This window comes from Penaeus vannamei, chromosome 11, assembly GCF_042767895.1.
Source record: "Penaeus vannamei isolate JL-2024 chromosome 11, ASM4276789v1, whole genome shotgun sequence".
Taxonomy (NCBI): domain Eukaryota; kingdom Metazoa; phylum Arthropoda; class Malacostraca; order Decapoda; family Penaeidae; genus Penaeus; species Penaeus vannamei.
The window spans coordinates 14,225,147-14,237,646 of record NC_091559.1 but is presented as its reverse complement, the minus strand read 5'-3'; the positions used below and the strand labels follow the sequence as shown (position 1 = coordinate 14,237,646).

At 60.2% G+C, this 12,500-nt stretch overlaps 1 protein-coding gene across 10 annotated transcripts in view; it reads right to left on the bottom strand.

Moving 5' to 3' along the window:
* The window catches only part of LOC113808166 (caskin-2), a 187,813-nt gene that overhangs the window by 28,144 nt on the left and 147,169 nt on the right, over positions 1 to 12,500 (bottom strand). For 8 of the 10 annotated variants that reach the window (XR_011398815.1, XR_011398816.1, XR_011398817.1 and 5 more), the window contains exon 3: positions 8,678 to 8,887. The exons of the other annotated variants lie outside the window; for them this stretch is intronic. Coding sequence is in view for 5 of the 8 variants with exons in the window: in XM_070127028.1 (XP_069983129.1) it covers positions 8,678 to 8,887 (210 nt within the window). In the remaining 3 variants the exon portion in view is untranslated. The remainder of the gene's footprint in view (positions 1 to 8,677; positions 8,888 to 12,500) is intronic. 10 annotated transcript variants of the gene reach the window in all.

Here is a 12,500-nt window from a genome sequence, read left to right as displayed (position 1 = left end):
GGCAAGAAACCGGGAGGAGAGCATGGAAAGGGAGGCAGGAGGGGGGGGCGGCGGCGGCGGAGGTCCAGCCGCAGCCTCGCATTAGTCACCGCGGTCACTATACTTATCCTTTCGGCACAGCGGCGCGGCCGTCCGCCCGCTGCGCCGCCCGCAGCGAATCGGATACAACGACGCCGTGTCAGCCGGACATGCGGGTGCGGGTCGTGCCCCCCCCCCCCTCTCTCTCTCTCTCTCTCTCTCTCTCTCTCTCTCTCTCTCTCTCTCTCTCTCTCTCTCTCTCACTCTCTCACTCTCTCAATTTCTCTCTCTCTCTCTCTCTCTCTCTCTCTCTCTCTCTCTCTCTCTCTCTCTCTCTCTCTCACCACCACCACCACCACCACCCCTCTCTCTCTCTCTCTCTCTCTCTCTCTCTCACTCACTCACCACCACCACCACCACTCACCACTCTCTCTCTCGCCCTGAGCTCTGCGAATCGCCACCTCCTTCCATTCTGCAAGGCGCGCTTCCCCTGGTGACTGAGGGCGCCCTACGCCCTCGCCGACTCCCGCGCGACATGTGAAATAAACACGCCCACGCGAAGGAAAGCAACCAAACAAACAAGTCTCCTCAAACGCTGCCGTAGGCAAGGCCCGCTCACTCCCCGCGCAAGTGCACGCTAAAAATCACAAACGCGAGGCCGCGACATGGCGGGAACGCTAACCAGACCCTGCGGTGTGGAGAAGGAGAGGGAGGTGGAGAGGGAGAGGGAGGTAGCTAAGGAGAGGGGAAGGGGCGTGGAGAAGGAGAGGGAGGTGGAGAGGGAGCGGGCGAGGGTGGTAGCGAAGGAGAGGGGAAGGGACGTGAAGGTAAATGAAGTGGATACAGAGGACCGAATATAACTCTGGACACTTCAATCACCTAGGTGGATGCCACTGATGAGAAAAGGGAAGTGGTGAAAGTAGAAGAGGAGGAGGAGGAGAAGGAAGAAGAGGAAGAGAATATGAATGATAAGGAAGAGGAGGAGGAGGAGGAGGAGGAAGAAGAGGAAGAGGAGGAGGAGGAGGAGGAGGAAGAAGAGGAAGAGGAGGAGGAGGAACGAGGTGGTGGCAGCGACCCGCGGGCTCCTGGCCATCCTCAACATGTAAACAACACCAGCCTTGTGGATAACACCAACTGCTCCGTCTCAACACCGCTGCACAAAACTGTCGCCGTGGCGGAGAACCTCCGACTCCTCGCTACGACGCAATCTCACACACACACACACACACACACACACACACACACACACACACACACACACACACACACACACACACACACACACACACACACACACACACACACACTTTAAATATAGCAGACGGGACCACCTGAGCATAGCTCTTCTCCCGTATTCAAACAACTAGGTAAGAACACTTAGACGTCGACGGGCTTCAACAACGCCCGGTGAACGTGTCTCGAGTCTCAAAAGTGTTGCTGAAGACGTGGCGTCTGCCTTGCGTGCGCCTCGAAGCAGGCGCTGCGGCCGGGTTCATGAATGGGAAATCGACAGAGTCAAACTGTGCTTCAAAGACTAACATTCTTCACGGAATCGCAGGAGAGACGTGAAGCAGTCTGTCTTCTGCATGACGAGATGAACCCTGCCGCCTAGCCTACTCCCGGAACAACGATCCGCATCTTCCTTTGCAGGAGCACCCTTTGGCGTGTCCCTTCACCAGGTCAGCTGAGGCTGTATAGCGCGACCAAAGCATCAGAAAGCGGCTTTTATACATGTCTTATTTTACGCAGTTCGAAGTTGTTGGACCATCTTGATTTATTCTTACTTATTTTTATTCTCTGATTATCATTTTCAATGAATGAATCAATTTATTTATTTATTTTACAAAAATAGCAAGAAATGAACCAAAACACAACGGAACCTGCTGTTCGTTCGCCCTGCGTCCCCTTTCCCTCCGCTCGGCCGATTTCTTGAACTGCTTCCCGCTACTCAATTCCAAGCAATAAGTTACCTGCTTAGAGGGAAGTCTACAGACCAATCACTGTGGAACGCAACCGGCCATCCCAATAAGCGCAGGTGGCATGAAAACTGATATATTTGCAATAAAGTGGTTCTGACCCGGAAGAGGAAACCTAAGACTCCTGACACGGGAATTTGGATGAACTGGTCCCTGTGCCGCCAGGGGTGGCAGGGAGGGACTGGCTGGCAGGGGCTGAGGAGGAGGAGGAGGAGGTAAGGGAGGAGGAGGAGGTGGGTGAGGAGGAGGAGTAGGAGGTGGGGGAGGAGGAGGTGGGGGAGGGGGAGGAGGAGGAGCAGGAGGAGGAGGAGGAGGAGGAGGAGGAGGAGGAGTAGGAGGAGGAGGAGGGAGGAGGAGGAGGAGGAGGTGGGGGAGGAGGAGGAGGGGGAGGAGGGAGGAGGAAGGGTGGAGAGGAAGGGGAAAGGGGGAGGAGGATGATCAGGGGAGGAAGGAGGAAGATGGAGAGGAGGAAAAGGAGGTGGAGGCGACGAGGAGGAGGTTGGGAGCGAGGTGGAGATTGGGGACAAAAAGGAGGCTGAGGGCGAGGGGGAGGTTGAGGACGAGGGGGGGGTTGGAGAGCGAGGGGGAGGTTGAGGACGAGAAGGGAGGCTGAGGGCGAGGGGGAGGTTGAGGACGAGGAGGAGGCTGAGGATGAGAAGGAGGCTGAGGGCGAACGGGGAGGTTGAGGACGAGGGGGAGGCTGAGGACGAGGGGGAGGTTGAGGACGAGGGGGAGATTGAGGACGAGGGGGAGGTTGAGGGGGAGGGGGAGGCTGAGGGCGAGGAGGCGGCTGAGGACGAGGAGGGGGTTGAGGACGAGAAGGAGGCTGAGGACGAGGGGAGGTTGAGGACGAGAAGGAGGCTGAGGACGAGGGGAGGCTGAGGACGAGAAGGAGGCTGAGGTTGAGGAAGGAGGCTGAGGACGAGGGTGAGGTTGAGGACGAGAAGGAGGCTGAGGACGAGGGTGAGGTTGAGGACGAGAAGGAGGGCTGGAGGACGAGGGTGAGGTTGAGGACGAGAAGGAGGCTGAGGACGAGGGGGAGGTTGAGGACGAGAAGGAGGCTGAGGACGAGGGGGAGGTTGAGGACGAGGAAGGAGGCTGAGGACGAGGGAGGAGGTTGAGGACGAGAAGGAGGCTGAGGGCGAGGGGGAGGTTGAGGACGAGAAGGAGGCTGAGGACGAGGGTGAGGTTGAGGACGAGAAGGAGGCTGAGGACGAGGGGAGGTTGAGGACGAGAAGGAGGCTGAGGGCGAGGGGAGGTTGAGGACGAGAAGGAGGCTGAGGACGAGAAGGAGGACTGAGGACGAGGGTGAGGTTGAGGGACGAGAAGGAGGCTGAGGACGAGGGGGAGGTTGAGGACGAGAAGGAGGCTGAGGACGAGGGGGAGGTTGAGGACGAGAAGGAGGCTGAGGACGAGGGGGAGGTTGAGGACGAGAAGGAGGCTGAGGACGAGGGTGAGGTTGAGGACGAGAAGGAGGCTGAGGATGAGGGTGAGGTTGAGGACGAGAAGGAGGCTGAGGACGAGGGTGAGGTTGAGGACGAGAAGGAGGCTGAGGACGAGGGGGAGGTTGAGGACGAGAAGGATGCTGAGGACGAGGGGGAGGTTGAGGACGAGAAGGAGGCTGAGGACGAGGGTGAGGTTGAGGACGAGAAGGAGGCTGAGGACGAGGGTGAGGTTGAGGACGAGAAGGAGGCTGAGGACGAGGGTGAGGTTGAGGACGAGAAGGATGCTGAGGACGAGAAGGAGGCTGAGGGCGAACGGGGAGGTTGAGGACGAGGAGGAGGCTGAGGACGAGAAGGAGGTTGAGGACGAGGGGGAGGTTGAGGACGAGGGGGAGGTTGAGGACGAGAAGGAGGCTGAGAAGGAGGTTGAGGACGAGGGGGAGGTGGAGAAGGAGAAGGAGGCTGAGGAGGAGGGGGAGGTTGAGGACGAGAAGGAGGCTGAGGGCGAGGGGAAGGTTGAGGACGAGGGGAGGTTGAGGACGAGAAGGAGGCTGAAGACGAGGGGGAGTTTGAGGACGAGAAGGAGAGCTGAGGACGAGGGGGAGGTTGAGGACGAGAAGGAGGCTGACGGCGAGGGGAGGTTGAGGACGAGAAGGCGGCTGAGGACGAGCGGGAAGTTGAGGACGAGAAGGAGGCTGAGGACGAGGGGGAGGTTGAGGACGAGAAGGAGGTTGAGGACGAGCGGGAAGTTGAGGAGGAGAAGGAGGGTGAGGGCGAGGGGGAGGTTGAGGACGAGGGTGAGGTTGAGGGTGAGGGGGAGGTTGAGGACGAGGGGGAGGTTGAGGACGAGAAGGAGGCTGAGGACGAGGGGGAGGTTGAGGACGAGAAGGAGGCTGAGGACGAGGGGGAGGTTGAGGACGAGAAGGAGGCTGAGGACGAGGGGAAGGTTGAGGACGAGAAGGAGGCTGAGGACGAGGGGGAGGTTGAGGACGAGAAGGAGGCTGACGGCGAGGGGGAGGTTGAGGACGAGAAGGCGGCTGAGGACGAGCGGGAAGTTGAGGACGAGAAGGAGGCTGAGGACGAGGGGGAGGTTGAGGACGAAAAGGAGGCTGAGGACGAGGGGAAGGTTGAGGACGAGAAGGAGGCTGAGGACGAGGGGGAGGTTGAGGACGAGAAGGAGGCTGACGGCGAGGGGGGAGGTTGAGGACGAGAAGGCGGTTGAGGACGAGAAGGCGGCTGAGGACGAGCGGGAAGTTGAGGACGAGAAGGAGGCTGAGGACGAGGGGGAGGTTGAGGACGAGAAGGAGGCTGAGGACGAGCGGGAAGTTGAGGACGAGAAGGAGGCTGAGGACGAGGGGGAGGTTGAGGACGAGGGTGAGGTTGAGGGGTGAGGGGGAGGTTGAGGACGAGGGGAGGTTGAGGACGAGAAGGAGGCTGAGGACGAGGGGAGGTTGAGGACGAGAAGGAGGCTGAGGACGAGGGGGAGGTTGAGGACGAGAAGGAGGCTGAGGACGAGGGGAAGGTTGAGGACGAGAAGGGAGGCTGAGGACGAGGGGGAGGTTGAGGACGAGAAGGAAGCTGAGGACGAGGGGGAGGTTGAGGACGAGAAGGAGGTTGAGGACGAGGGGGAGGTTGAGGACGAGAAGGAGGCTGAGGACGAGGGGGAGGTTGAGGACGAGAAGGGAGGCTGAGGACGAGGGGGAGGTTGAGGACGAGAAGGAGGCTGAGGACGAGGGGGAGGTTGAGGACGAGAAGGAGGCTGAGGGCGAGGGGAGGTTGAGGACGAGGCTGAGGACGAGGGTGAGGGCTAGGTTGAGGACGAGGGCTAGGTTGAGGACGAGGATGAGGGTGAGGTGAGGGCGAGGGGGAGGTTGAGGGCGAGGGGGAGGTTGAGGGCGAGGGGGAGGTTGAGGACGAGGGGGAGGTTGAGGACGAGGAGGTTGAGGACGAGGGGGAGGTTGAGGGTGAGGGCTAGGTTGAGGGCTAGGTTGAGGTTGAGGACGAGGATGAGGATGAGGGTGAGGTTGAGGACCAGGGCGAGGTTGAGGACGAGAGGTAGGTTGAGGGTGAGGGGTAGGTTTAGGACGAGGAGGAGGTTGAGGACGAGGAGGCTGAGGACGAGGGTGAGATTGAGGACGAGGGGGAGGTTGAGGGCGAGGGGGAGGTTGAGGGTGAGGGGGAGGTTGAGGGTGAGGGGGAGGTTGAGGACGAGAAGGAGGCTGAGTACGAAGGGGAGGTTGAGGGCGAGGGGGAGGTTGAGGACGAGGGGGAGGCTGAGGGCGAGGGGGAGGCTGAGGATGAGGGGAAGGCTGAGGATGAGGGGAGGCTGAGGACGAGGGGGAGGTTGAGGACGAGGAGGCGGCTGAGGACGAGAAGGGAAGCTGAGGACGAGGGGGAGGTTGAGGACGAGGAGGCTGAGGGCGAGGGGGAGGTTAAGAACGAAGAGGCGGTTGAGGACAAGAAGGAGGCTGAGGGCGAGGGGGAGGTTGAGGACGAGAAGGGAGGTTGAGGACGAGAAGGAGGTTGAGGACGAGGGGGAGGTTGAGGACGAGGAGGCTGAGGGCGAGGGGGAAGATGAGGGGAAGGGGGAGGGGAGGCTGAAGACGAGGGGGAGGTTGAGGACGAGAACGAGGCTGAGGGGAGGGGGAGGGGGAGGACGAGGAGGCGGCTGAGGACGAGAACGAGGCTGAGGATGAGGGGGAGGTTAAGGACGAGGAGGCTGAGGGCGAGGGGGAGGTTGAGGACGAGAAGGAGGCTAAGGACGAGGGGGAGGTTGAGGACGAGGAGGCTGAGGGCGAGGGGGAGGTTAAGGACGAGGAGGCGGTTGAGGACGAGAAGGAGGCTGAGGGCGAGGGGGGAGTTGAGGGCGAGGGGGAGTTGAGGGGCGAGGAGGGAGGCTGAGGACGAGGAGGCTGAGGGCGAGGGGGAGGTTGAGGACGAGGGGGGGGTTGAGGACGAGGGGGAGGGGGAGGGCGAGGGGGAGGTTGAGGGCGAGGGGAGGCTGAGGACGAGGAGGCTGAGGGCGAGGGTGAGGTTGAGGATGAGAAGGAGGCTGAGGACGAGGGTGAGGTTGAGGACGAGAAGCAGGCTGAGGGCGAGGTGAAGTTGAGGACGAGGGTGAGGTTGAAGACGAGAAGGAGGCTGAGGGCGAGGGGAGGTTGAGGACGAGGGGGAGGTTGAGGACGAGAAGGAGGCTGAGGACGAGGGGGAGGTTGAGGACGAGAAGGCTGAAGGCGAGGGGGAGGTTGAGGATGAGGAGGCTGAGGGCGAGGGGGAGGTTGAGGACGAGAGGGCGGCTGAGGACGAGAAGGAGGCTGAGGACGAGAAGGAGGCTGAGGACGAGGGGGAGGTTAAGGAGGAGAAGGAGGCTGAGGGCGAGGGGGAGGTTGAGGACGAGAAGGAGGCTAAGGGCGAGGAGGTTAGGATTGAGGGGAGGTTAAGGACGAGAAGGAGGCTGAGGGCGAGGGGGAGGTTGAGGACGAGGGGGAGGTTGAGGGCGAGAGGGAGGCTGAAGGCGAGGGGGAGGTTGAGGACGAGAAGGAGGCTGAGGACGAGGGGAGGTTGAGGACGAGAAGGAGGCTGAGGGCGAGGGGGAGGTTGAGGACGAGAAGGAGGCTAAGGGCGAGGGGGAGGTTGAGGACGAGGAGGTTGAGGGCGAGGGGAGGCTGAGGACGAGAAGGAGGCTGAGGACGAGGGGGAGGTTGAGGACGAGAAGGGAGGCTGAGGGCGGAGGGGGAGGTTGAGGACGAGAAGGAGGCTAAGGGCGAGGGGGAGGTTGAGGACGAGGAGGCCGAGGGCGAGGGGAGGTTGAGGACGAGAAGGAGGCTAAGGCGAGGGGAGGTTGAGGACGAGGAGGCTGAAGGCGAGGGGGAGGTTGAGGACGAGAAGGAGGCTGAGGGCGAGGGGAGGTTGAGGACGAAGGAGGCTGAGGGCGAGGGGGAGGTTGAGGACGAGGAGGCTGAGGGCGAGGGGGAGGTTGAGGACGAGGAGGCTGAGGGCGAGGGGGAGGTTGAGGACGAGAAGGAGGGTAAGGGCGAGGGGGAGGTCGAGGGGGAGGAGGCGGAGGGGGAGGGGGAGGTTGAGGACGAGAAGGAGGCTGAGGACGAGGGGGAGGTTGAGGACGAGGAGGCTGAGGGAGAGGGGGAGGTTGAGGACGAGGAGGCTGAGGACGAGGGGGAGGTTGAGGACGAGAAGGAGGTTGAGGACGAGAAGGAGACTGAGGGCGAGGGGGAGGTTGAGGACGAGGGGGAGGTTGAGGACGAGAAGGCTGAAGGCGAGGGGGAGGTTGAGGACGAGGGGGAGGTTGAGGACGAGAAGGCTGAAGGCGAGGGGGAGGTTGAGGACGAGGAGGCTGAGGGCGAGGGGGAGGTTGAGGACGAGAAGCCGGCTGAGGACGAGAGGGAGGTTGAGGACGAGAAGGAGACTGAGGGCGAGGGGGAGCTTGAGTACGAGGAGGAGGCTGAGGGCGAGGGGGAGGTTGAGGACGAGAAGGAGGCTGAGGACGAGGGGGAGGTTGAGGACGAGGAGGCTGAGGGAGAGGGGGAGGTTGAGGACGAGGAGGCTGAGGGCGAGGGGGAGGTTGAGGACGAGGAGGCTGAGGGCGAGGGGGAGGTTGAGGACGAGGAGGCTGAGGGCGAGGGGGAGGTTGAGGACGAGGAGGCTAAGGGGGGGAGATTGAGGACGAGAAGGAGGCTGAGGACGAGACGGAGGTTGAGGACGAGAAGGAGACTGAGGGCGAGGGGGAGGTTGAGGACGAGGAGGAGGCTGAGGACGAGGAGGCTGAGGGCGAGGGGCAGGTTAAGGACGAGGAGGCTGAGGGCGAGGGGGAGGTTGAGGACGAGGAGGCTGAGGGCGAGGGGAGGTTGAGGACGAGGAGGCTAAGGGCGAGGGGGAGGTTGAGGACGAGAAGGGAGACTGAGGGCGAGGGGGAGGGTGAGGAGGAGGAGGCAGAGGCCGAGGGGCAGGTTGAGGACGAGGAGGCTGAGGGCGAGGGGGAGGTTGAGGACGAGGAGGCTGAGGGCGAGGGGGAGGTTGAGGACGAGGAGGCTGAGGGCGAGGGGGAGGTTGAGGACGAGGGGGAGGTTGAGGACGAGGAGGCTGAGGGCGAGGGGAAGTTGAGGACGAGAAGGCGGCTGAGGGCGAGGATAAGCTGAGGGGAAAACCAGGACACGAAAGGCAGGTGTCCCCGGAGGCCCTAGCGCCCTGAGCGACGTCTGGGAGGTCCCAGGCGCCCGGACTCACCCTTGGCGGGGCTCCTGGGCGACGGCGGCGGGTTGTCCTCGCCCACGGAGGAGGAGTAGGAGGAGCGCTGGTCGCTGCTGCCCGCGCTGTACACGCCGGAGCTGAGCGAGGATCCTGAGTGGCGGTGCGAGACGGCCGCGTCGGGGACCCTCGGCGGCGACACCTTCTTCACGGCGGCCGTCGCCTTGCCGCGCCCGCTCATCCCGCCCACTGCAACGAAGGACATGGCGTCAGAGCGCCTTGGGCTGCTGGGCGGGTTGCGTGTGCGTGTGTCTGTGTGAGCGAGTGATTGGGTGGATGAGAGTAACTGAGTGGGTGGGTTGGTGGACAGATGAGTGGATGGGTGGGTGAGTGGGTGAGTGAATGGGTGAGTGAGTGAGTGAGTGAGTGAGTGAGTGAGTGAGTGAGTGAGTGAGTAGGTGAGTGAGTGAGTGAGTGAGTGAGCAGATAAGCTGGTGGGAAGGTGGGTGAGTGTCAGTGAGTGAGTGAGTGAGTGAGTGAGTGAGTGAGTGAGTGAGTGAGTGAGTGAGTGAGTGAGTAAGTAAGTAAGTAAGTAAGTAAGTAAGTGGGTGGGTGGATGGACGGATGGACAGATAAGTGGATGGGTGGGTGGGAGTGTGAGTGAGTAAGGAAGTGGGTAAGTGGATGGGTTTGGGTGGGTGAGTGAGTGAGCATTTTTAACACGTCCTTACTTACTAGATTGCATAAATAAATTCACATCAATCTTGCAGTCGCAAGCCAAACTGATAAACAGGTTCTTGGAACAAGTTCCTGATAAGCTAACTTTTACACGTCGCTTGGAACGACACCTGTGCCAGGGGCCCTTCGCTTAACACAAATTAAAAGATAAATTGCGAGCACGCGCGCGCGCGCCTGTCTGCTTGCTTCTTGAGCGCGGACCTTAACGTGTGTGCACGCATACATATACAACGGTAAAATAATGTGAAGTGTATCGTGTGGAGGAATCGCTTGAGTTCGCGGCCGGTGCAGGGAGGGGGGCCCTCCCATGGGGCCCCTCCCGCCCTCGAAAAACGGCGTCGTCTCGCTCGCCTTTTGCTTCACCTTTTCTTAAGGTAAGCCTGGAAACCCCGTCTGCCGGTCTGTCTGTCTGTCGGTATGAGAGAGAGGGAGGAGGAGGAAGGGGAAGGGGAAGGGGGAGGGGAAGGGAGGGAGGGGAAGGGGGAGGGAGGGAAAGGGAGAGAAGGGAAGGGGGAGGGAGGGAAAGGGAGGTAGGGAGAGGGAGAGAGAGGGAGGGAGGGAAAGGGAGAGGGAAGGAGGGAAAGGGAGAGGGAAGGAGGGAAAGGAGAGAGGGAGGGAGGGAAAGGAGAGAGGGAGGGAGGGAAAGGAGAGAGGGAGGGAGAGAGAGAGAGAGAGAGAGAGAGAGAGAGAGAGAGAGAGAGAGAGAGAGAGAGAGAGAGAGAGAGAGAGAGAGAGACTTCTGGAACCCGAGGCATAAATTCTTTTGTCGTTGATGTAAAGTCTGGAGGTCGAGAGCCTCCAGCGACTTAGACAGGGGAGGGGAGGAGGGGATGAGAGGGGAAGCTATGGGGGAGAGGGGGAGGAGTGGGGAGGTTGTGGGAGGGGCATCACTAATCTGTGGTCCTGCCCGGCCTGGACAAGCACACAAACACCCTGTGCTTATCCGAGGCCTTGATAGGCGATAAGGAATCGCACGGGGCGAGTGCGCTTTCGGGAGCAGACGGCGAAAGGCCGAAACACGGTCCAAATAGACCTTGGAGCGAGATGCCTCGGGATGACGTCGATCTTTTCCTTCGGCAGGACATCGAGTGATCTCACCGCGTCGAAAAGCAACCTGACGCTCCTACAAAATTCCCGCAACGATACGGACGACCTCAGAGTTGACCAAATGGACATTCGCGCACAAGCAATCGCCGCCGTTCGTCCCGACGATGGACATCTTGACTACTCGCCCCTGCCAAGCGCTCCCACGCAGAAATCCAGCGCCCCCGATGCAAGCATATCCACTTATCTCTAATTTTCTCGCAATCCAGATACTCATGTCACGTTTCCTCAACAAACCTCTGGCTAAACCAAAGAGGACGCAAGCGCCACCGCGAGCGGGGTCCACTCTTCCCTGCATCCCGAGGTTTGGAAATCATACAATACATCACCAAAAATATATAAATATGTAAAACTTCACACTGCGAAAAATACGAATGAAAATTTTTACTGACGAGTCAGGGTAAAAGTGACGGTGTGGCGGACGCGAGAAAACCGAAATCCAGTCCGGTGTTATCCAGGGGAAACCGCCCTAGCCAAGGGGGATGGGGTGAGTGGGGGGAGAGGTGAGATTCCTCCCGAGAGAGAGAGAGAGAGAGAGAGAGAGAGAGAGAGAGAGAGAGAGAGAGAGAGAGAGAGAGAGAGAGGGAGGGAAGGAGAGACGGAGGGAGGGAGGGAGGGTAGGAGGGAGGGAGGGTAGGAGGGAGAGAGGTTGGAAGGGAGGGAGGAGGGAGAGAGAAAGAGAGAGAGAGAGAGAGAAAGAGAGAGAGAGAGAGAGAGAGAGAGAGAGAGAGAGAGAGAGAGAGAGAGAGATAGATAGATAGAGAGAGAGAGAAAAAGAGAGAAGGAGGGAGGGAGGGAGGGAGGGAGGGAGGGAGGGAGGGAGGGAGAGAGAGAGAAAAGAGGGAGAAGACAGAAAGCAGAGAAGGAGAGAGAGAGAGAGAAAGAGAGATAGAGAGAGAGAAAGAGAGAGAGAGAGAGAGAGAGAGGGGGGGGGGTAGAAGATGAGGGATGGGGTACCCCGTCAGGCGAATCAGAACAGTCAGCAGGAGCAGTCCCTAGTCCAGCTCAGCAGCAGGCTGCGACAAGGAGAAAGGCATGCAACAGGTAGCATCACTCCATCATATGATATTAATTTATGCTTAGTCTGCTGTCAAACGTCCAAGGCAAAACTGAGAGAGAAAATAACCAAAGAATATCAAGGGCCCATTACCCTCCAGGTCAGCGGGTCAAACATGACCACACTACCCCACCCCCCTTCTGAACTTGGGCTGCCGCTAAGCCGGGGAGCAGTCCGGGACGAAACCCTTTCCGAAATAACTCCGCCAATGCGATTGCAGCGCGCAGACCACCGCGCGTGCACGAGGAGCTGGTCCTCCCCTGCGTCCTCTTGTCTCTCCGACCGGGAAACAAAAGACGTCTCACGTTAACGTCTCAAATCCCTTCTCACTCGGACGCACGTCACTCAACCCGCCGTCGCGAACACCCGGCCTTGGAAAGGTAGGATCCTCTTAAGTAAACGGGAATGTTCCATGAGCACGATGTCGGTATCTTCGAATTACGTCTCGCGCGCTTGTTCAAACCGTGGAAATCCCTCTCCGAAGGGTCGATTTGCATAAGCTGCACCATCAGTTTTACCACACGAGCACGTGCTCGCGGCTGCCTCGAATCCCGATTCCCCGCCAGCGCCGCAAAGGAACCCTCACGCACGAGACAAAGGGCCAGGAGCCCCATAAGGAAAGAGCGAGGGACCGAGGGCGGGGAGCCCCTGGACCTCACCTTATCGCCATCCTGACCTTGTAGGTACCTGACCTCTCTCCTCCTAAGTCAATTATAAACCCAGGTACCGTTGTGCCACTTCAAAGGATACGCTTGGAAGCCTCGTCCGCGACGCCTCCCTCTTAATTAGCTCTCGTGCGGTTCGATTTTCGACGCACTGCCTACAAGGAGCTAAAAACAATAAAAAATGGTCAAGCATCCTTGGCGAGCATCAGGTAGGCCAGTTGCTGAAGGATTGGACGGCCCGCGATCAGCTGTTCCTGCCAAGGTCGACGGCGAAGTTGCCACATTTCTCGATCGCGTC